General features: G+C 42.9%; 2 protein-coding genes across 4 annotated transcripts in view; both read right to left on the bottom strand.

The window, feature by feature from the left end:
- The window catches only part of rab33a (RAB33A, member RAS oncogene family), a 10,879-nt gene extending 2,067 nt beyond the window's left edge, over window positions 1-8,812 (bottom strand). The window contains exons 1-5 of one of the 3 annotated variants that reach the window (XM_031858065.1): window positions 8,499-8,812; window positions 5,908-6,454; window positions 2,080-2,220; window positions 325-405; window positions 17-242 (exon numbers count right to left, since the gene is read on the bottom strand). In XM_031858065.1, the coding sequence (XP_031713925.1) occupies window positions 18-242; window positions 325-405; window positions 2,080-2,220; window positions 5,908-6,288 (828 nt within the window). In that variant the 5' untranslated portion in view covers window positions 6,289-6,454; window positions 8,499-8,812 and the 3' untranslated portion in view covers window position 17. Of the gene's footprint in view, window positions 1-16; window positions 243-324; window positions 406-2,079; window positions 2,221-5,907 lie in introns of those variants that run through there. The other 2 variants (XM_031858064.1, XM_031858063.1) reach the window with 2 other exon arrangements.
- A 483-nt stretch (window positions 8,813-9,295) lies between these two features.
- Window positions 9,296-23,892, bottom strand: part of LOC116389165 (matrix-remodeling-associated protein 5) — a 31,073-nt gene continuing 16,476 nt past the window's right edge. The window contains exons 5-17 of the mRNA XM_031857624.1: window positions 22,795-23,033; window positions 22,278-22,429; window positions 17,547-20,705; window positions 17,047-17,318; window positions 15,931-16,189; window positions 15,624-15,824; window positions 14,862-15,380; window positions 14,566-14,737; window positions 13,809-14,075; window positions 13,584-13,710; window positions 13,185-13,265; window positions 11,252-12,398; window positions 9,296-10,369 (exon numbers count right to left, since the gene is read on the bottom strand). Coding sequence (XP_031713484.1) covers window positions 9,816-10,369; window positions 11,252-12,398; window positions 13,185-13,265; window positions 13,584-13,710; window positions 13,809-14,075; window positions 14,566-14,737; window positions 14,862-15,380; window positions 15,624-15,824; window positions 15,931-16,189; window positions 17,047-17,318; window positions 17,547-20,705; window positions 22,278-22,429; window positions 22,795-23,033 — 7,149 coding nt within the window. The 3' untranslated portion in view covers window positions 9,296-9,815. The remainder of the gene's footprint in view (window positions 10,370-11,251; window positions 12,399-13,184; window positions 13,266-13,583; window positions 13,711-13,808; window positions 14,076-14,565; window positions 14,738-14,861; window positions 15,381-15,623; window positions 15,825-15,930; window positions 16,190-17,046; window positions 17,319-17,546; window positions 20,706-22,277; window positions 22,430-22,794; window positions 23,034-23,892) is intronic.

Genomic DNA, 23,892 nt, shown 5'->3' on the forward strand with positions numbered 1-23,892 from the left:
CCCCCCCCCCCCCCCCCTCAACAAGGACAACTGCTCTTTGTCTCAGTCTCTTGTGTGAGCCGCACCCTCCCGTCTTCCCTCTCCACGTCCCTGTGGAGCAGGGATTTCTGGGCCTTGAGGCGGCACGCCAGCGACATGAAGATGGAGTCGACGTTCTGACTCTCCCTCGGGTCCTTGGCCGACGTCTCGAACAGCAACATGTTGTGGGAGTCGGCGAACTTCAACGCCATATTGGAGGGCACCTGGGAGGGCACAAATGTTTGGCAGTAAACCCTAAATCGGTCTCGGACGGTAAATAAAGTGTTGTGCTGAGCGCGTTCTCACCTGTATTTGGTCCACAAGGTCACACTTGTTCCCAACCAGGACTCGAGGTACTGACGCCGAGACGCGATGGCCATTACACTCCTGGAACACAGCAGAATATGGCTTTATCAACTTTTATGAACTGTGGCCATGTTCATGTGATGTGTGACCATAAATAGAAGCAGCTAAGTGGGAGAAAAAAAACGTTACCGTCAGCCTCTTAGCTGTATTTACAAGGAACTTATGACCACAATATGCCCCACTTGGCGAGTAGAACTGCCGATGTCGGAAAGGCTGCTTAGCCACCATTCCCACCAGCTCAATATAAATAAACCCCAGCAGGTCTACTAACACGATAGAATCAATTCAGCCAATTGAAAAGGAGCTATAAAGCCTGCACAGTGTGTTTATATTTGCTGCAGATCCAGTGCCTGAATAAAGCACGAAGATCTCCAAGTTACAGCTGGTTACACCTCCTCTGCAACTAATAGAACTTGCATGGGCACTATTTCTTTGTAAATCCAAACTACATTGCAGACACGGTAAAATAAATATCCGTCCATAATCATCTTAACCTTAGTGGTGTGTGTTAGTAATCTGTACTGTCACGGAGTTACTGCATGCCCAGCTACTGCTGTTCTCTTTAAAGGAGGAAACCAGCTAGCCGTGCTGAGCGCACAATCGTGACACTAAACATCTGAGAGGTAGTGTGTAGATTCACCATCATGGATGGAAGAGTCTTCAATAAAGGTGACACCATTTGCGGTCTTTTAAATGTCACTGCCTCACTGTAGCGTTTATCTTCAGTCACAGGTTAGCTTTTGATTAAAGCGGAGGCTAACAGAACCACATCTAATAACCCGCTTTGAATGTTATCAGCCGATGGATCGGGCATTATCACTCTTAATAGGTCTCAATTAAGAGGGGTCTGCAACACGGACTGATGTCCAGAAGGCAGCTATCGTCTAATCACATGGACGGCCTCAACCTCTAGTGGCCGTAGTACTTATGATGGCAGCAAAAGAGGAAGTCAGGTGACGCAGTTTAAAACGCCATAAGTCATAAGCCATAGTAAGCCTCGTGCACAGCACCAGGATATAGAGAGTGACCAAACTTAATGGAATGGAGCTGTAAAGTTGTATTATTAATAATTGATATAAATAACACCTGTGCTTTTCTCTCCCCCCCCCTCCATCTCCTAGTAGAAGAGAGTGCAGGGTCAGACTACGGGAGTCTAGTCTGCCTGACTCATTGATCCTTCATCTGACTGAGGTTTGTGCGAGTTAGAAGGTGTGGCCCCCGACCATGGCTCTGAGATATAAGTAGCTTAACTGTGCTGCGTATTGATAAATCCATGGCGCTGTCCGTGGTGCTGAGGTAGCCCACGGATTTGTAACTGCGACTCTTTCTCTGTGTCCCGCCCTTCTGCCAGTCGCGTCTTGGATCTATAATATTGCGAGTACTTTGGCAAGCCGACCACGTAAATCCCTTTGAATAATTCATTTTCTAAGGGAAGCCACGGTGCACTTCTTTGTTGGCTTGCACAGAGATGCACACCAGGCTTTGCGATGGAGACGTCACAGTTTCAACCCACAGCTAATGAATAGTCTTGGGGGACGAACCAGTTGGAGCACTGGAAGCTGCGGAGATGCTGATGATGCTCAAGAGAACATTAGGCAGCACTGGTGAAAAAGACCACGGTTGTGCTCCTTCGACCATTTCAATCCTGACAAAGACTATTTGGTTGTTGTGCAATGTATCGAGCCAGTTGCCAACCTCTATCCACGTCTGTAGGTTGCGGAAGGAAGCCATCTTGGTGACGTCATACACAAAGACAACTGCGTGGACATTGCGGTAGTAGTGTTCCACCATTGATTTACGAAAACGCTCCTGGCCCGCTGTGTCCCATACCTGCACCTGTGGAGATAGACGAGACAAGGCTGTGATGTTAATGTGACTGAGGAGAAAGAAAATGCATTTTAGTGTGTTCAGAATACCCAGGCAAGCCATAAACATGTCATATCAAAGCATCCAGAGTGACAAAATCCAGACACACAGCCTTAATATAAAAATATGGACCTGGAAACAATGAGTTTTCCAAGCTCATGAGCTTATAACACGATGGGCATTTACAAAGGCCTCAGGGCAGGTCTTCTCTGTGCTGTATGCAGCCTTTGACGTATGCCAAAATTAAAAGTGGAGACACACGTGCAATTTGGTTTAAAACCAATGTGTAAAGGCTGGCTAACCGGTTTTATCAAATGTTTGGAGTGCTATTCACTAACTGGTCAACAATGTCAAATACCTGAGTGCATTACTTTCACTTCCTTTTCTCAGTTTACTTCATAGTCGTGAGTCAGATCCTACAATGACTCACGAGCCAATTAATCTGGCTAAATACATTGCCGTCGTTATTGTACACTTGTGCAAGCAGCATGTGGGGCTACTTTACAGTCATGTAATTTCCTAATTGCAGTATTTGATGGTTCAGATTTAACCAGAGGGATGAAGAGGAAGTGAGCTTTCTCTGCACAAGAGACGTACTGATATTGATTTCACCTAAAAAATAAAATTCTGCCATGCCAGAAGACAGAGTAAAAATAATTCATGGCTCGAGTTAGCTCACGTGTACCGTGCAGTATATCGTGCTCGGATTGTCAGCTTGCTGAATGTCTCTGTGCAATCAGTAGCACTTTGTATATCACCGTAGACATCTTCCAACACTCAGCCCAGGCCTGTAGGGAAAAGGACCGTTTCCTGTTCTTACCATTTGAAAGGACAAGCCCCGGCTATTTAGCATCAGATGTTGAATGCTGCGTTCAGTGCAGCTCATAACATCAAAGCTTGGGCTTTGTTGAACACAGCGCGCCCCATAATTGGACAGCACAATGCACAGAATAGATCTGATAGTAAAGCTTTCTATACATGTGATATACCTCTCGTCAGCGTAAATGTCTTTGAAACCAACGGTTGCAATCAATATTCTGTTATTTATACTTTTGGCTTGGTAACTACTTGAAAGTGTGCATTTCAAAACCAGTATGAATGCTAAGAAATACAAAATTGAGATCAATTGAGACGAAATCACTGTAAAATGTTTGCATGTGGACAGAATTCTGCCTAACAATAGCTGTGAATCTCAGACTTGAGAATCATTAGCATGATTTTGACACCTTACTCTGTATTCTATACTTAGCGCTCTGCTCTACTATTTTTAGTCCTCTGCAGCTTGTAACATTTGTCGTTGCCAATCTGTGTGCTACTTTTATTCACCTGCCTGACGACTGGAGAGGAAAAAGTGTCCCTTTTATACAGATTCATTTTTATCATCTCTGCCAGGAAGATCATGCGATCTGTGGCGTGTGTGCGTGAGTCCGTGGGTGAGTGAGTGTGCAACTCTGTCTGCATAATGCTGCATAACATTTTGGGTGCCCAAATGGCTTATGGCTTCATGCTCAAGGACCATTCGTAGCTGCAGTGACTCACACTTTGTCAATACACCTTTTATTTCTTGTTTTATATTGCCGCTAAGCACCTGCTGACTCCTCACTTACTAATCTTAACCCCGGTAAGGACCACTAGCGATAACACAGCTGAGTGCATCTCCGACCACCCATCCACCACTCTGCACCCAGAGACACAGCGGGGGGGATAACAGTTAGTGGTGTGTTTGGAACTACCAATACCCACACTGCTGCGTACCTCGCGGCTTATTTTGATGGTTTATTGTGGTGTGTTTGGCTAATCGCTCACAGCTAACGGAACTACCAATACACGCCGTGCTGTACCTTGCTGCAACTCCGACAGCTTGGTTAGTTAAATTCGTTATCACTCAAGTGGTCACTGCAGACACACCTGGCGGAGATCTGCACTCGACTGAGGGCACTTTTCTAGTTATATATCCATACTATAACTATACTGTTCTACATAAATTGTGAGTGAAATTTCCATGGAGGTGGTTCATAACCTTTTTAAAAGCCCTTCTGCACCAATGTGGCAGTTAAGTTTTTACTCCAACAATGTAAAATGAAAGAGTCCCCTGTAAAGGCCATGAAATCACCATCTGGATGACACACATAAATACAAAAGATTTTTTGCTTCCAGTCTCAGCTATGGTGATAACTATCCTGTATTCTGCTGGATCTCAAACACCTGCCTGCTTGTAAATTTTCAGTTCTCACAACACAACCACCATTGTTGACACAAATCAATAAAATAAATCCTTTACTCAAAAGTGTTACCGACGTCGCCTCGCCAGCAACACCAGAACGTAATAAAAAAATGCAGTTTTAAAAGTTTAGGTACGTTTACATATGAAAAGACATTTTCTCACAATTCATTTTGAAGAGAATTTCAATGATTCGGACACGCTGACCTAATAGGTGCAGTGTACAGAGTGTTTGTGAGTCAGCATTCAGGGGGCATCTGGAGGTTGCAGACAGACTGTTCTACTGAGACTGAAAGGGGGGGAAGGGAGAACACACACACACACACCGGCTAAGTGAGGAGGGGGTGAGGTGTGTGGGCCTGTATTACACAACAGAGTAAGAGATCTCAATAAAGAGCCTAATAAGTAGTCGCGGCTCATCTATATGAAAACTAAAATCTTCACTCATCTAATTTGTCATGATACTGCAACAAGCTTGTTATCATACTGTTGCACTTAAATTGATTTTGTTACGTCGGCCAGTAAGCATCTCTGAGAGTGTTAGAAATCATTACATTTGAAATAATTACCAGGATACCATTACAGTCCTATGGGCTATACATTTGTAATCCTACTGATTGTACTTTATTTAAAGGTATAAAAGGGGAAATTGCTATAGCAAATTTAGGACAATATGATATAGTTGATTTTGTAACTCTGCTTATAACTACACCTTTATTTTTAATTTTGAAAATGAATGAATTGAGGCTATCTGGACACGTGCCCTACAAGATATACCTGGAATTACTGCTGCAACTATCAATTATTTTCATTCTTGATTCAGCTGGCCAATCTTCTCAATGGCTTCACTATTACTTCCAAAACGTGTCTGAAAATAAGTGAAAATTGCACATCACAGTCTCCCTGAGTCCAGGTGGACGTCTCTAAGTTGCTTTTGTTGTCCAACCAACAGTCTATAACCAAGAGCTATTCAGTTTAGCCTCATATAAACACAAAGAAAAACAGCTAATCTGAGGTTTTTTATTAATTTCATTCTTTCCCAAGCAACACATGACTAAATACAGGTTGACAGGTCTCCTCTGGCAACATCCATTGTCCATAAAATATGTAAGCCTCACATAGCTTCTTCCCCTGGGCCAAACCAATGACATTCATTGTTTCGTTTCCTTCCTCTGGGCTACACATGTCAACATGTGTTACATTTCTCCAGCATGTAAAAAAAAAAATCAAAATTTTTGAATGGAAAAACATTCCATAAAGAGAAGTGTGTTGTTTTGTTTGGATAAAACGAAAGATTAGCCCCTGTGGGATCCACTGGCAGCTGATCGACAAGAAGAAAAGAGGAGGAGGGGGAGGGAGGAAGAGAAAGAGTAGGAGGAGGAGGGGGAGGGAGGAAACACCACTGATCTACATCCAGCCCCTCTGTTGCTTTTTACCTTGATAGTCTCCCCTTGGATCTCCACCGCCTTCTCCCGGAAATCCACGCCGATGGTGGCCTCGGTCTTGTCGGGGAAGCTCCCCCCGGTGAAGCGGAAGGTGAGGCAGGTCTTCCCCACGTTCGAGTCCCCGATGACGATGATCTTAAAGATGCGCGTCTGGATGCTCAGCTCCAGGGAGGAGGTGATGCTCGGGGCGGCATCGTTGCTGCTGCTGGCTCGGCTCCGGCTGGCTCTCTGTAGATCCATGGAGGATGTCAGCATGGTGACATTGTCGTCTGCTCGGTTCCTCCGCGTGTTTCCTTTTCCACCTCCTCCTCCTCTGCCGCCGCCGCCGCCGCCGCCCGGAACTCGGGTCTCCTCCGGGGAATCGTTGGTCATCGTGCCGGAGGAGGCGATGCGAAAATCGGTGTGCGTATGCGGAGAGCAGAGAGAGGGTGGACGGATGGATGGATGAGTGAAGGGAGGGGAAAGGAGGAGGAAGGAAGGAGGAGACCAGAGATGCAACAATAGCAACGATGCTTCTCCTTCAGCAGCGGAGTGTGGCCTTAAAGGGAGAAGCATTGTTAACGAGGTTTTATTAGAATAAGCTTAAACATTCCTATTGAAATGAGGGCCTAGGAGGCATGAATACTACAAGAAAAATAATGTATGATTATTATTATAATTTTTCACAAAAAATATTTTAATATCAGATGGAAAAATATGGTATTCGGGACAATAAACTACCCATAGAAATGAAATCAAAACATTATAGTGATACAATAGGAGAGCCTAATGTAAAATATAAAGTGTATGCTATACTTTCTACTTATATTCCACTAGTTTAGAAGGATATACTGTACTCTTTACTATATTCACCTAACAGCTGTAGTTGCTTTTCAGATTAAGATTTTCTATAAAAAACATGTGCTTCTAAAACACATTGTTGAAGATTAAACCTGTAGCTTTCCACCTTTATGGCCCCTTATTTAAAAAAGCAGCGTGTTGTTGGGGCCCCTCGTCGTATTTCAGTTCTGATCAGTTCCACCAAAGAAAAACAAAACAAAGATTAAACTCCCCCCACAAAAAAAGAATACAAATGTGTGTTTTCTCTTCTTTCCTGCCCCATCAGTCATATCACAACCACCACAACCTCAACCAGTTACAACAGTCAAATAATGTAATATAAGTGTTATTTTACGACTGATACTTTTGTACGTTCACTAAAATAGATTTTGAAAGCAGGACTTTTAGTTGTCATAAAATCTATTTTAAGATGTAACATTGGTACTTTTACTGAAGTAAAGCATCTGAATGCTTCCTCATGTCCCCTATGGTCCCCTTATAGTGAAGCAAGATCATTCAAATAGACCATGAAGACCTACATGTCACTACATAGCTATTAAGACCCACAGACAAAGTAATACTTTTATACTGTTGACATAGGATATGGTGTTTTATAGCGCAACAAGGCTACTATTAATTACCACATTTTAAGTTGCATAAAGTCATTTGTGTCAATAGCGGAAAGTACTGTAAGTTTATTTTTTCCATTTTGGTGCAAACTGATGCATCTGCAGTTGTGAACTGATATTCCTGAAACCTTTAAAATCACCCGCCAGTAAAAGAGTCCGATTACAGACTGAAATATTTCACCAAAAGACTGAACTTCTAAATATAATGCAGCTGAAACACTGATCATACAAACAAGGTGATTGTATCAGTGTGGGGGTTCTAACAGAGAGAGAAAGTGGAACAGATTTTCTCACACGATCTAGTCATGTGACGTGATCAGCTGGTCATATTATCACATTCCATAAACCAACATGGCCGTAATGCAAGGGGGATTGCAGTGTCACCAGGAGGCATGCCTGGGTGCAAAGGTTAACACATTTAGCAGGAATTCCCATCCAAATGAACGTTCTTGTTGCGAATAATTGTGCTCATGTGATTGTGGTGTAGTTGGTTTATCCTAACGTTAGCTATTAACTACTTCCGATTGCATTCACGCTTCAAAAATCACAAAAACGGAGTTCATTTGTGAAAATTTGTCACAGAGCTTATTTTCTGCCATATCTCAAAATCCATTGGCTGTTTTGTCGAAGGAACTAGTGTGATGCCAACTTCCGGGGCTGGCCAACAAAAATACATCATCCCTGCAGTACTCTATAGAACTTGTCCTGATGATGGCGCTAGATGAGAGGGGCATGAATGTCTGCATCAAACTTCACTGCAACCCATGGTTGTCTAGACTGAAGAACAAAAATGTCAACCTCAAAATCACCAGCGTAATTAAGATTCGTCCTCTGGGGACCATGAATATCTGTACCAAATTTTGTGGCAATCCATCCAATAGATATTTCAGTCTGGACCAACATTGTTGATCAACCTGATGAAATTGCAATCCCAAGAGCCACCCCGTTGGCATGGCTAAAAATAATATTACAACCGTAGCATTATCTCACTATTAGCATGTTTGCTCCTATCTGAATGGCATATTACAAATTAGCTTATATTCAGTGGTGCAGATTCCATCCATTCTGTTGAATATTGATTATGGGAGAGCTAATTTTGGAGGTGAAACACGAAAGGAATTTAACGTCACTCACCGTATGAAATGGAGTTGTGCGAAGTGCTGCCGTGTTTAAGAGCTGCTTTGCTTCCATTTTGACAACAACTGCAAAAAAACAACACAAAACACTCACACACACACACACACACACACACTTACAGATACAGAATACACGTGTACTCCCTGTCTGTTGATATCAGACTGAAACACAGAAACGCAGATTACCAAACACTTGCCCTGTTATCCCTCTCTAAGTCAATGTCTCTCACACACACACACACACACACACACACACACACAAACACACATATACATTTACACAGGCACGCCACTCACTGTGTGGAACAATCCCTTACACACAGACACAATCCCTTCCTCACAGACATACACACGGTCTCTCAAAGAGACACACACACACACACACACTCGGGCTGTGTTGAATCGTCCCAACGCTTGTGTCTGACAAAGCTCCCTTCTTCCTCAGTCAAAGACCTGTTTGTCTGGAAGCAAGGCTCAGTGGGACATTCACATTCTGGAGAACGCAAACCGACAGTGAAATACAGCAACCATTTCCACACACACACGCACACACACACACACACACACACATTTGGATGCATGCATACACGCCAAACGATGTTGTGGTTTCACACTTTCATATGTAAAAATGTGTGTGCTACATCCAAGCATAGGGCAACAATTGAAATCACTCATATTAGTCATGTTTTAACAGCTGAGCCTCAAGGAAGCTTCAAATCAATTTAAATTATCAAGCCATTGCAGCTTTAACATAGTAAAAATGATGCAGCTGACTGACAACAATAAATAGCTTTATGTTTTATTTTTTATAAATTATGTACTTACATATTTTTTGGTAAGTTCCCCTTCGTTTTGTTTCGGTGTCGCTCAACTGAGCTCACGAAGTAGATATTATGAGCTATTAATTTCCCACCACTATGAACACGAATAAAGGACATTGATACATACAGTACGTCATTCGCTAATACACAGGGTAAGGCCAGAAAGGCAAAGCTTTGAGCAGTGAGTTAATATGGCTGTTTGAAAAGTGAAAATACACTTCAAGGTCCAAAATGTAGACTTCTGCAACATTTGCACTATAAAAAAGAAAAAAATGCAGTTAAAAATCACAAAAGGTGAACGTTATTTGAAACATTTGAAACATCAATGTTCTGTGGAAACTGCTTTGCAAGGTGTCTCAAGCCAAGCTGCCAGTCAGACAGTTTAAGTCTCTCTCCAGAGTATCTTTACTATGCAGAATATTCAAATCCTGACGGAAAAATCCGGTCCTACTTCTGCTGTGACATTTTCCCAATAAAATACTTGTAACTGTCACTCAGACCACTTGTAGGTAAGTAGATTTAAAGTCTGTGCCGAGTGCGTTTCTAGCGTTGCATTTGTAAATGCCAGAGTTCATGAGCATGGGGTTCTGTATGACCAGACTGCCCTCCTCTGTCATGTGAATCCCTCCCTGCACTGTGAACCGGTTATGTGGAACCAGCGTTGTGCGTCCAGGCAACGTCCACGAAATATCCGGTTTAGGAATACCAGTCGCAACACAATTTAACTTCACTGGTGATCCCCGGTGGACCCTTGTAATTGAGGTCAGCGTATTGGTGATGCGTGGTGGGAAAACCATGACTGCAACTGGGTAGGATAGTGTTGACGAGCCGAAAGAGTTGGAGGCTTTACAGATGTATGTTCCTTTGTCGAAGGTGGCGACCTGCCTGAGTTGGAGGGTCCCATTGGCAAAAAAAAATACCCGGCCAATGGTTTGAGGTTTGTCCAAAACAAGACCATTAGGTAGGGTCCATGTGATTGACGCCTGCGGCCAGCCATCCACTGTGCAGGGCAAGTTGAGATTAAGTCCGTAAGTGATCTTCATACCACCTGGAAAAGTAAAATTATAATAGTAAGTAAATTTCCTGCAAAAATTATTGATACAACAAAAATCACAAGTGAGAAATATGGCCAGATTTCCCATAGATTTTTTTACTTTAAATTTGTTTTCCCCCTCGGTACGATTCGTTTGGGCAGATCTGAACATAGAAATCATCCTTACGTGCGGATCAAAACAACCACACCAAGACTCATTAGAGGAAGTGGTCTTGGTCCATTCACAAAAGAATTTGGGAGTGGTTCTGGAATCTGGGAAGAAAGACCTTCTTCAGGACCTTCTTGCTCAGAAATGAAGCCAACTTTTAGCCGGATGTGCTAAAAAATGCAGTTCATCAAATGACTTCTTGAGGCTGGCTCCAACAGTGAGTCAGTCCCCATAGACCCCCATGGTTAAATGGCCAACTTTACAGCAGAAATAAACATGTTTACTGCATCGTACAAAAACATGGTTTTGGTCTCTATAGCTAAATCCCCATTCATGACAACTGTATGGGGGAATAATTGAGGGCTTAGTCACAGGTGGGTACTGTACCTGGTACAGTACCCACCCAGCTGCAAGCTATCCTCTGTCAGGTCACTTAGGCCAAACCTTAACATCTTGCAAGATGGCAAAGGGTGACAAGAGTGGACCTATGGGTGACATCACGGAGACTACCTGCATATTTTATACAGTATATGGCTCCCGCCCAACACATCGAATCAATGAGGTGATTAAATGCTTTCACGTGACTTTTAGTGATGCACTTTGGTTCATTTAAATGTTTCTCTGTGTTGAAGAAACCAAACTGAGGGGAAAACACAAATATGTTTACCAACCATTCCACTCAAACTAAGGAGACTTCTGTTTTATTAATTTGAGATGACAAAACATACCTGTAGATCCTCTGATCACTGGCTTTCTGCCCGACTCCAGCGCATAACGTTTCTCTGCTTGTCCTGCCACATTTTTTGCAAGGCACCGGTACACTCCCTTATCACTTGCAACCGGTTGAGAAATCTTTAGAGTTCCGTTACCCAGATGATGTGTGAAGCGTTGGAGTCTAACACCAGGTGTTAACATCGTCCCATTGGGTAGAACCCATGCAAACTCTGGGTTCGGCTTGCCACGTGCGGAGCACTCCAGAATCAATTCCCCACCATCTTGCTTTATTGGTAAGATTTCAATATTGGGAACAGTAAAACTTGGTTTCTCGGCTATTGATGTCACGTCTAATTCAACCAAAAGTGAGGCTTCACCCAGATTGTTTTTGGCCAGACAAATGTACCTCCCTTCATCTGTTTTTCTCACCCCTCTCAGCTCCAAGCTCCCGTTCCGGTGGACTTGGAAGCGACCGCCCAGGTAGGGTGTTGGGAGGGAATGACCATAAGGAGTAACCCACCAGACTCTTGGTTCGGGTTTCCCTTCCACTTTGCAATTTAGGAGCGATGTTTGGTAAGAAACAGCCAAAACCTTTGTCGTGCTTCTTCCTTTCATGCCATTAATGAAGGGTTCCTGGAGTTCAGCTTCTAGTTTCATGTTTTTGACATCATCACCAGCAGAATTCCGTGCCACACATGCGTATTTCCCTTCGTCGGCCAGTATTACTTTTTTAACCACCAACATCCCATCATCCATGATCTGAAATTTGTCTGATGACAAAGATATCACATCATTCCTGGGTGAGATCCACATGATTTTTGGTGTAGGTTCACCTGTTGCCTGACAGCTCAACTTAGCTGATTCTCCTAACTTTACTGTAACCAGTGATTGTGATTTCAATGTAATTTTCGGAGCGTTCGGCCCCACTTTGACGCTAACTTTTCTTTCATCCTTGCCAAGTCTGTTCTTGGCAAAGCAAGTGTAGTCACCCTCATCTCTTTTTCCCATTTGCTGGAGAAGTAAAGTCCCATTGCCAAAAATAACATAGCGGCGGTTGCGAAGGCCGCTATCGTCCGATTGAAGGGCATTGTTGATTAAAGTTCCATCTGGGAGACTCCAAGTAACTTCTGGATCAGGGAGGCCTGTTGCAACACAATCCACCTGAAAAAGGAAACAAAGGAAAATGAGTGGATGAATTACAAAATTAACTGTAAGGATGATTCTTGGCTTATTTCTAAATAAAGGGGTGCTTAATAAATGATTACATCCGACCAGCCCCTAGATATGCTGCTATACGCCTAGACTGCCGTGGGACCATGGTCGTGCCACCTACTGTGGCCCTGCCTGACACACACTGCAAATATTACTATTATTATTAGTCACATTTCTATTACTATTACTGATACCATCTATGCTTTTATTTTCATTATTATTCTATTATATCCACTGCTGCTGTTATTATTAGTAGTCATAATTTGTCTATCATTATTAGGGAGTTTTTTCTCTGTACCGATAGGAGGGGCCTGGGACAGAGGATGTTGTATGTTGTACATATTGTAAAGCCCTCTGAGGAAAATTTATGATTTGTGATTTTGGGCTATATTAAAAAAATTGAATTGAATTGATAGAAACTCCAAATGAATGATAATGTTTTGTATCTGCTAATAGTTTTGCTATATACACATTATGAAGTGTTAATATGTCAATATTGAGTTTAAATCTTGTTCTGTTAAGTTTCCAAAAACAAAATTCCTATTAATACTGCTTAAAGATGCCTTTGAGGAATGAGACCCGTATATCTTCTCATGACATCAAACGCATTTCTACATCTAAAATCATAAAATGTTGAAAAATAAATAGTATACTAGAAAACACAGGTGATGTGGAAAAGTCCCCGACAATGTCTATCCTACTTTAAATAAAGTTTGAGCTAGCTCCCAAAAATACCTGGAAATTTTCTCCAAAGGTGACCCTGGTCTGTGCAGTCCTCACTTGTTCAATTCTGGGAGGGGTCATTAACACCTCCACCTGATTGAAGTGAATACATGATTATGTGAATAAATATGAGAAAATACATGGAAAATACAGCGAGAGTAGAGTATTGATCATTGAATGACACACTGTTACAGCTTTTGCCAGCACATATAGTACATAGAAATAACATCCATTTCTTAATTGAGGACGGACCACATCTTTGATTCTTGACATGTTAGACATTTTTAGTTTGACTTTGACACTCATTAACAAGGAAGGGATTCTTAATGAAAAAAATAAAAAAAGAAACAAAGGCTAATGGAAAAGAGGTGGCAGCAAAATGAACCTGGCTGAAGCCTGCCCTGTTCATACCTGGAAGAGCTCCATGTCTTCCCCATTGGGCCGCTGAAAGACACACAGATAATTTCCACCATCCAGCTCTGTCAGCTGAAGTATCCTCAGAGTCCCGTTACGGAAAACTTTAATTGGTCTCTCCGGACTGCAGGCAGATGGAGGAGAGGAGTTTAATGGAAACTAAAATATTTTAATGTATTTATAAGATGGTCAGTATTGTGATGATTCACAAAAGTAAGTAACCTGTATCGATGTTCCATGATGGTCTTGGAGGGTAGCTGCCAGATGGTCCCTCTTGTGGATCCAGTGGACTCTGGACAGTGCAGGTACACAGCAGAACCGTACATAGCTGAGACAGAGTGCTGTTGGGATGGCACACCATGGCGTTGGATTGGAGGGATGGGGAGAGGAGGAGGAGGCTGGCGGGAGAAGGAGGGGGAATCTGCCCTCACCTCCAGCTGGACAGTTCTTTTAGCCATACCTACAGCATTAGTGGTCAAACACTCATACCTGTGGGAGGATTGACAGCAGCCTGGTGAGCTCAGAGCAATAGTCAGAGAAGAATAATGGCCTGATAACTTTGAGTTGAATTATTCATTTGTATTGCTTGGGACAGGAATACTGGGCTTCGTATAACGGTACACAACTTCTGACTTTAAATGCAGTGAACAAAACTTCTACTGTCCTCAGGTATTCCTGCATGGCATTCAAAGTCAGAAGTAAAAAATGTACACTTGGTAGGTTCTAATTACAATAATGCAGCTTTGTGAGGTTGATGAGAATGCCATTTGGTCAAAAACCAAAGCATTGGGCTAACCATAACCCATAAAGCTTCCCATAAATCAGACCTAAATTGAGAGGATTATTTGAATAGATTAGGTGATTAAGAACACATTCGGATTCAACCAGGAACCATATCTTATGAAACAGTACACATATTCAACCAGACATTTGACCAGAAAGACTGAATCATGAATAGACTAAAAAAAAAACATCTCACCTCCCAGCATCAGCTGGTGAAACATTCTTCACATACAGCGTCCCATTGGGGAAGACAAACAGCCTGCGTCCAAGAAACTGTGACGGTTTTACATGGCCGCCTCCCGGGAGCGTCCATTTCAGAGCAGGCACCGGTTCGCCCTTCACAGAGCAGTGAACATACACACTCCTGCCTGGTTAAATGTGATTTCTTTTAGTTTAGATGACAAACTTTTGATTGTCTTTTAGTAACAGCCACATCATGAGACAAACTTTCTGTAATGGGAAGTTAAGGGATGTTAAAGTTCTGTACTATACCTGGCTGAATGATCACAGTATCCATTGCTCCTTCACTGATGCTAGGCGGCAGAGCGGCCACATGGAGATGATAAGTGATTGTATCAGCACCTGCTGCATTGCTTGCGATACATTTATAGTCCCCTTTGCTGGAGAAATTGAGAGAGTGCATTTGCAGGGTTCCATTTTGAAGCAGAGACATCGGAGAAAGGGGCGTGGGAACAGTCCCGACTTCACGCACAAATGTCCTGTCCGGAAGAATCCAGGAAATCTGGGCAGGTGGTTTACCCGAAGCAAGGCAGTCAAGAGTCACACTTTTCCCAAAGTAGACTGCTATCTCTATAGACTTGGGTGGCCGGATCTTTGGTGCCTCAGTCTGGACAGCTAAGGTGATGACCATGCGATCTGATCCAAAGCTGTTCTGGGCCGTGCAGAGGTACTGGCCTCTATCCTGGAGCTGGATGTTTTTAATGACAAACGTTCCATTTTTGAAGACTTCAAAACGGGGGCCATGCTTGGTGTCTGCTGCGATGGTGGCACCTGAGAGGAGTGCAGAAAGGATAAAGAAGAGTGCAGAAAGGATAAAGACGCAATGATGAAAGAGAGATTTGAATTCTGGATCATGATTCTCATGACTGAGTATGCCATATTTGAAAATGTCTGTCTCTGGCGTTCCCCAGTGATAGTATCTAAATAGACACAGCAGCAGGCAGATCTGACCCAGGGCCAGTGAGAAGAACGAGCTAGAAGCTTAGATTTTCTTTTGACTTCTCTCTCCCTTACCTGTGGAGACTTTGGTCCATGCAATATTGGGTTCAGGATTCCCTGTTGCTTTGCAGTGCAGGAACATATCACTCTCCGCCAGTACTGACACACTAGCTGTGGTCACTGTGGTAATACGGGCCTTTAGCCCACCACTTCCAACTCCCAACACCCATGGGAAAGGAGGTGCAGCTGTGGCCCACCGAGAGCTGATTCTTCCTGCTACAAAGACCAAAAATAATATCATTACTGAATGAAATATGTTAAAATATATTCCTCATTTTTCATTATGAATACATTACCAATATATTTTTAAAAGTGTTCTTACCTCCAACACCCCACCGACCTCCATACGGTACACCAGGGGTGGTGTGAAAACCCAAGAATGGTGATGATGAAGGTTTAGCAGGGTTCAGAGGTTGCAGCTTGTAAGTGTAAGAAGCAGTGGGTGCTGGTGGTTTAGGGTTGTAGGGTCTATGTAGAGATGGAGGGTTGGGTTTAAGTGTGATGGGGGATGGATTGTGGTAGCTAATGCGAGGTTTGGGAGTCATCATCCTCCCTAACTGAGCGATGCGTTCGAGCTGCGCCTGGAAAAATAAAAAGGATCAATTAGTATAGTACTAACCCATTTACCTGAAACTAAATCCCATCTCTGAGAGCTGGTTCATCATCATCACCATCATTAGCAATTGACCCTTGGTAAGCCCGCTGCTGCGCCGTTAAGCTGTCAGAGCTACCATGGAGCCTGCACTGTCATTAACTGCACTCCCTACATAAATATTAATTCATTTTTGGAAAAAACTATTAAGTGATTTCAGACAGAAGGCTCTACAATATTCGTTTGAAGGGTATATCCAGGATGTCAAACTGATTCAGCAGTGAAAACAAGTTCAAAAGATAAAGATAGAAGCTAAAGTCTGCATATCACAATGTAAACGTGGACCACCACATCACATGGCGATCGAGGCAAAAGACAATGTAATTAAGGAACAACACTTTTCCTGTAAAGGCGGGTAGGCCCTACTTCACTGTAACCAACATTAAAAAGCAAAAACAGCATTCGTATACATTCAGTATACCTTCAGCAGCTAGTGTAGCATAGTGCTAACTCTCGTTAATGATGTACTAACGTACTCTGCTAATGTTAGCTCCATAGGTTTTTACGTAGAAAAGTTACATTCAAAAAGTTACATTCAAGAAACATATATCTCCTTCCAAACTCTCCGGGTACTCTCTGTGGAGCACAGCGGGTTAGTTGTCAGACCTTGGTCAGAGCGGGCTGATATTACGCTATGATTGGCCAGTCTGCGTTCAAGGGGTGTGTTGCCAACAAAGCTAAATGTTGCTCACTCACTTTGTGTTTTCAAAGCACTTTGTGAAGATTAAGATGCACAATAAGATTGCCTGCAGGCTGCACACCTCTAAAACCAACCTTTTTTCATACCTGTCTGTATCTGTTCCTCAACCTTGATAGAAACAGTTGGTCTCTGGTTTGGGTCCTGCCATCCATATGATGATTTTGTTGTTGGTGATGATGATGTGACAGATGGGCATTAGAGAGTGTAACTCTGGAATTTCCTGTTGTTCCAGAGAGTGTAGGTGTGGGCTTCACTGTTTCTGCAGTGATCTCGGGTCGGTTGGTGACAGCCGGGCTTTGAGCCCAGGGGTGGGGGAGAGCCCAGGGTCGGTGCGTAGGCACAGGGTGGGACCAAGGACCTAAAGAACAAAAATGTTATCAAATATATATACATGCATTCCAACCAGTAGTAGAGTTACTCATCATAACATAACACCAGGCCAATATAATATTACCTTTTTTATAGTATATTTGCTGTATTCATTTTGTTCTTTATCCACTATCTCTTACACTCAATCACATTTGGTCATCACCTTTTTTCAAAACAGTATTTCAAAAAGAAACCATTACACAGCAACATTACTTACCTTGCCTTGGATGAGGAAATGACCTTTGACCAGGCCTGGAAGGATAGAGTGGGTAGTAACGATGGTGTGGCCAGCGGGAGGTCGGGGGGACTCTAGGAGGCTGGGAATGCCTGCCCGGATTCACTTCGCTTTGCCTTGCTATATTTCTGTTTTGGTTTGTGTGTGTTGTCCTGGATGCAGGGGTTTGCCCTCCTCCCTGTTTGATCTGATGGAGCCAGGGGTGAACAGGCTCCATTACTGGGAAACTGTGGACCTCAGGCTTTACCTTCGGCTTGTTTACGTCTTTATCCTCTTTCTGTGTGAGTTCTTTTTCTCTGCCTCTTGTTGAATGTGAGGTAGATGAAGTTCTTGGTTGGGTTGGTGTATTTTGTTCCGGTGAAGGTCGAGTGTTAGGTTTTGGTCTATTTTGTGTGGTTAACCGGATGCTATCTTGTGTATTGTAGCTCTCTGTAACCCACGTCTGTTTTGATTCTTCTGTGTCTTTGTCACTGCCTTCTGTGTCTATTTTGTGTGTTTCTTCCCTTTCCATTGCTCTTATTACCTCCCTCTCACTCTCTGCTGCAAAATCTTCATTGTCTCTGCCCTTTTCTTCAGTTTGCGTTCTAATCTCCACACTCTGTCTCTCAGATTCCTTAAGCTTCACAGTGTCTGTCTCCTTCTCTTCAACAGGCCTTTCAGTTGGATGAGGAGTACTGTCGAGCTTTGAATTGACAATCATCTTTGGATTGAGTGGAGAACTACCTACATCTTTCTCTTTAGCTGGTAATGTGGTAAGCCTACTGTCAAGATCATGAGTAGCATGAGGGGTTTCACTGTTTAAATCTTCCTTGGCATCAAAACTACCACTATCCTTGTAATTATATTCTTCATAGTATTCACCTTCATCTTCCTCTGTCGGATACTCAGCAGATAAGATGTCATGGTTCTCCACTGTTGTTGGAGCAGTTGTTGTTGTTGTCGTCGTAGTAGTAGTAGTAGTAGTCGTAGTAGTAGTTGTAGTAGTAGTTGTTGGTGTTGGTGTTGTTGGTCTGATGGTTGTTGTTGGGGGAACTGTTGTTTGGGGCTTGTTTGATGAATGGTAAAAGGGGTGTCCGTGCGGACGGACTCTTCTCATTGGGGGCTTTCTACGCCTATAAGGAGGCCTTCTTCTGTTTGTATGACCAGGAATGAGGATGTTGTTCCTTCTCCCCTCTCCAGAGTGCTTAATTTCTGACTGATCTGGCTGATGAGTTCCAACAGCAGGAAAGTCTGTGACTGTTTCGACTTTTTCTGCCATCCCACCAACACGGTGGGGGGTTGGTTCAATACTTCTGGGAGGCGGAAGTTGGAAAACCTCTGGCTGCCTTTCCGATGTCTCAGAGTCAGCCCCTTTTTTCTCTGTAGAGTAGGCTTCAGTCTTAGCTTTTGTGTTGATGGGGAAAAAAGTTGTCTGTATCCTGATATCGGGAGGGGTAGTAGTAGGGTGTAAGTTGTTAGCATTAGTGGAAATTGTTGTAGCAGTTGTCGTAGTGGGTTTGGATGTACTTGTTTGGATAGTTACAGTGCTGGGTTCTGGAAGTGACTGCTCTGTGGGCAGAGCAACACTTGGTTTAGCATTAGCTTTAGCCAATATCTCTGCCCAACGATTTGGATCTAATTCTTTCACAGATTTATTGGGTTTTCTCTTTGAATCTTTAATTCTTATCCTCTTTGAAAACCCATTATGATTCCTTTGTTGAGTTCCTACCTTCTTAGGGAACTGCGTAGCAAAAGGACGTATAATTTCCTGGTAATCTCCCCCAGAACCCTCTCCTTCCTCAACGCCAACTGGCAAAACCTGCTGCTCTTCCGCAGTCTGCACTTTGGATGTATCAGAGGACTTTTCTCCTCCTGTAACTTCCACCAGGTGTGATATCATGTCAACTCCATACAGATTTGAGGCCAGGCAGGTGTATTCCCCTGCATCTTCCTGTGTCAATCTCCTTACCACCAAAGTCCCATTTTCCATCACTTCTGTCCGTCTTGTCTGTTGCGTTGGAAGAAGAATTTGGTTTTTGGGTAGGTACCACATAGTTTGACTGGGCTGGACTGAGATCACCTCACACGGGAGAAAAAAAGAGTGTCCCTTTTCAACTACAATTTTCTGACCATTGAAAGCTGTTGGGCTGAGTGAGAGTTCTTTGATGGTGAGTCTCAGAGGTATCAAGTCCACACCGGCTTTGGTCCTCACCATACAATGGTAAAGGCCTGAGTCTGACTGTGTGGCATTCAAAATCACAAGTTCTCCTCTTTCAGAAATTTCAATTTTGTCAGTTGCATCTTCCACAATGGACAAATCTGTAAGCATCCACTCCACTTTCATCTCCGGATCTGAAGTGACAACACTGCACTCCAAATTAACCTTTGAACCTTCAAGAGCAGTCTGAACCCGTCCTGCTGTCCCTCTGCGAATTACAGCCCAGGACATGGCTAGGTCATTGTCATCTTCCGATCCTCTATAGCTGTTGATGTGCTTGGTAATTACAGTAGTGAAATCCATAACCAGTTTCTTGGTTGTTGTCTGCGGTCTGTTGAGCCTCAAAGTGACTCTGGGTTGGAGCAGCCATGAGGGTTCTGCTACCAAGTACCCTTTTAATTCAGTGAAATATGGGGAATTTTCATTTACGGCTTGGACATATTGATAGGTTACTCCGCTTGCATTTCCTCTCAGCTGACCTCTCTCCAAGATAGCAGGGCTTTCATAGTAATATGCGACCAATTGCCATAGATTTTGCAACTGCTCCCGATCAATTTCACACTCGAGGACAGTCACTAGTGATACATTGACGGATAACTCGCCAGGTGACTGTGGATTTACTGTCCAAGTCATGGGTGAACTGCCTCCGGGTTGTCGCACATCACACGCCACGTGAGCACTGTTTCCATGGCTGTCAGAGAGAACGACGGTCAGATGGCCTAAAGGCTTCTCAAAGTCACGGGTGTACGGAAGGTCAGGTTCTGATTCAGATTCAGCCCACACAGGATTGTCCCACTGTTTGAGGGCCGAGCGAAGAGCTGGTCGCTCACAAGTAAGCTTGGCTGGAGTCAGTCCTAGCAAATGGGTCTCATTCAGGGGTTGAGGAGAGGAGCACTGGGGGCAAGTTTCACTGGAGCCACGTTCCTTCTTGCATTTTATAACGCCTGGTAGAAAGAGGGGGGAAAGATAAAAAAGGCAGGATTATAAGGCATGATGGAAAAACATCTGAGGAATTGGAAGGGAAAGTCAAAGGGGAAAAGTTGAGAGGGAAGGGGCGGTTGTAGGTAAAGACAGGGCAAGGGAAAATTTAAGGAATGAATTAAGATGGGAGATAAGTAAAGAGGGGAAAAAGGTGAAAAATAAAACATGAATCTGGCATTATAAGGGTTTGGAACAATGTGGATACAATATGATCCCTTCATGAGTTTTCAGTTCAGTGAAGGTTAGTGCATCCACTAATAAAGTTCTGGCAGTCACAGAACCCCATTTTCAGATGAAGCGGGCCGTAAAAACAATGATATGTCAAATGTTCTGTTGATACAAACAGCTAGCATGTGGGACTGGTTGAAGGCTATTCACAAAACTGTAACTAAGCAACAACAAATGTGGCAAAGCACATGCGTAATGAAAAATATTGAATGAGAAAGACGGATAAAGAAAACTGCATGTGGCTCAAATACAGTCAATATATTGAGGGAAGCTGTGTCCTACAAATGTTAGTTAGAAGGCAGACATGCACAATTATTTGCCAGCATTATGCTCTGCTTCTGGTCAAAAACATGCGTATGAAGTCCGGAGACATTATTCTTGGTGTACATATATTGTTAATATAGAAATTGGTTGCAACCAGTTATTAAGTTGAAAGTTCTGATTTAAACTTGTGTTCATTTAAAGGGTGATATTGTTTGATATGGCGTTTTTTGCCTTGATAGGAGCCAATCAGTCCAGTTGCTCAGTGATTGCTCACTTGATCTTCATCCCCATTTCTATTGTGACAGATATTGTTTCTTAAAGTGGCTATAATCTGTATTCTCATCAAATGCCATGAGAAAACAATGTGACAGTGTGAAAGGGGTTGCTCGTAATAATGAACCTACACAGAATCATATCCTGAATCAGCAGCTCCCCGTCAGCTGTACCGAGCTTTATAGTGAGTTTCAGCTCATTGTTTAGCTGTGCGGCTTTCGCCACGCTAATAAAAGTTGTTTTTAGCTTTAGCAGGCAGCTGTTTTTAGTGAGAAAGCTCTAAAAACACATGGTACACTTTCTGCTCAGCACCAAATAGCAGACAGACACAGTTCGTGACTGGCTGGTGAACACAGTGGAGCGTTTAGGAGCTAAGAAGCCAGACATTTACTTCAGGAGTTGGTGGACACCGAAAACAGAGTTAAAAGAGAGTGAATATTGGACTCACATTTGCCAGGTAGTCAGAGGCATGTTGCTCCCGAACTGCTGGATGTTTAAATAAGTAACACTTCGCTAACAAGCTAACATATTTTTCTCAGGAGTTGGTGGAGCTGAGCTGAAAGGCAAATTTAAGTCCAAATGACTTTATAAACTTGATAAGGTCATAACATGTGGACATTTTCTGCTGGATCTCCTTCCCCCAGGTGGCTAAACTAATTGATTAAAGCAGCTTTAAGATTAAACTTTTGGCACCACAGAAGTGAAGAAGCAAGGAGCAGTTTTCTGATGTGAGAAAAAAAAGATTTGACGAATCATTCATGCGTCCTTACCTTCATGTGTGGAGCTCCATTCTATCAACCAGTGGAGCTGACAGTCACAGGCCCAGGGATTACCGTGTAGAGAGAGGATCTCAAGCCGGGGAGCTGTTTTCAGCACTGCGGCAGGAAGCTGCTCCAACAGATTGTCCGACAGATGTAAGTGTCTGAAACAAAAACATATAATTGTATTCACTCACTGGTCTGCAGGGTGACAGGAGGATGATGTCTATTCTTGCATGCAACGTGCAATAGGGAGGAAAAGAAATATACTGGAGTATCCATAAGGTGTGAGGTGCAGGTATAGCAACTTTATACCTGTAAGCAATTTGGGGAATCTGCGTCTTTTAACTGGAGGGAACATGCAAACTCCATTAATTTAATTTACACTGTATCATCAAACAAATATAAATAGATACTCCAAAAGTAGTACTATTTCCCAAGTACAATTTATATGACCCTTAACAGTTTTGAAAAGATGCTTCAATTTTCAAAAATTAAGAGAAACATCTCCCGCCTTTCTGCTTCTTACTTGAGTCCAGAGGTCCAAAAGCTTCCTAGTAGTGACACCGTTATGAAGGTATGAGGGTGGATCTCTTTGAGAAGGTTCCCCTCCAGCTGCAGGAGTTTCAGGGAGCTCAGGCCAGAGAAGGAGTATGGCTCTATAAAGTCAATGAGGTTGTGGTCCAGATGAAGACGGATCAAACCAGCAAGGCCCTCAAACAGACCGGGGTTCACCGATTTTAGCTTGTTGTAACTCAACTTCAAGATCTGGGGAAAAAATAGTTATACTGACATTTATTAAAACTATTTAAGCAATTAGCAGGCTAAGGGTTTGATAATTGGAGATGGGACAGAAGGGATGTGACTAACAGAAGTCCATATTCCATCAACGGCTGACAATTCTTTTTGTCATATTTAGCTTGATAGATGCTTTTAGATATATTCAGCTTCTTGCTTGTTTTGTGTCTTTTTCATGCGTGATAGGAAGTGTATGAAGGAAGGCTTGTCTCAGCTAGTTTTGTTGGAAATGGCTGCCCCAGGAAACAATGAGCTAAAAGTGCCTAATAAATATGCAGAGCTGCAGGGAAGGCAGCACTTTGGCCGCATGAACAACCCTGTCGAATTGATTCAATCGTCTTCAGTTTCATATTGTGTTACTAAAAAGGTGATTGTGATTACATTTTTTTGAAAGGTGCTTTGGGTGCATTTTCATTAAGAAACGTATCAGTCTACATTACAAAAGAGCATCCCGTCCTTTATTATTCTTCCATCATTCTTCCATCTTTTTGAGGACATTTGTACCTCAAATAAGTCGATGACTCAATCCAATTCTTATGTATCTTCCGCCTGTTTAGAATGCGAAGTTAGGTTCTGATTGGCCCCATCTGGACCCAACAAGACTGCATTTTTAGTCAAGCAATCAAACTGCAACTAATTATTGGTTTAAAAGGGGAACATTTGATCTGGCTTTGTTTGTACATACAATGTGGTGTTGGCCAGCCCCAACGTGCTTCATTACTTTTACATCTTGCTACAAATTGCTCCAGCTATGGATTTAGAGCCAGATATGGAGAAGGTAAAGACTCAAAAGGGTTTGACACATATCGAAGAAACTATATCAGCAATA

Source organism: Anarrhichthys ocellatus, unplaced genomic scaffold (assembly GCF_004355925.1).
Source record: "Anarrhichthys ocellatus isolate YVR2014 unplaced genomic scaffold, GSC_Weel_1.0 scaffold19, whole genome shotgun sequence".
Taxonomy (NCBI): Eukaryota; Metazoa; Chordata; class Actinopteri; order Perciformes; family Anarhichadidae; genus Anarrhichthys; species Anarrhichthys ocellatus.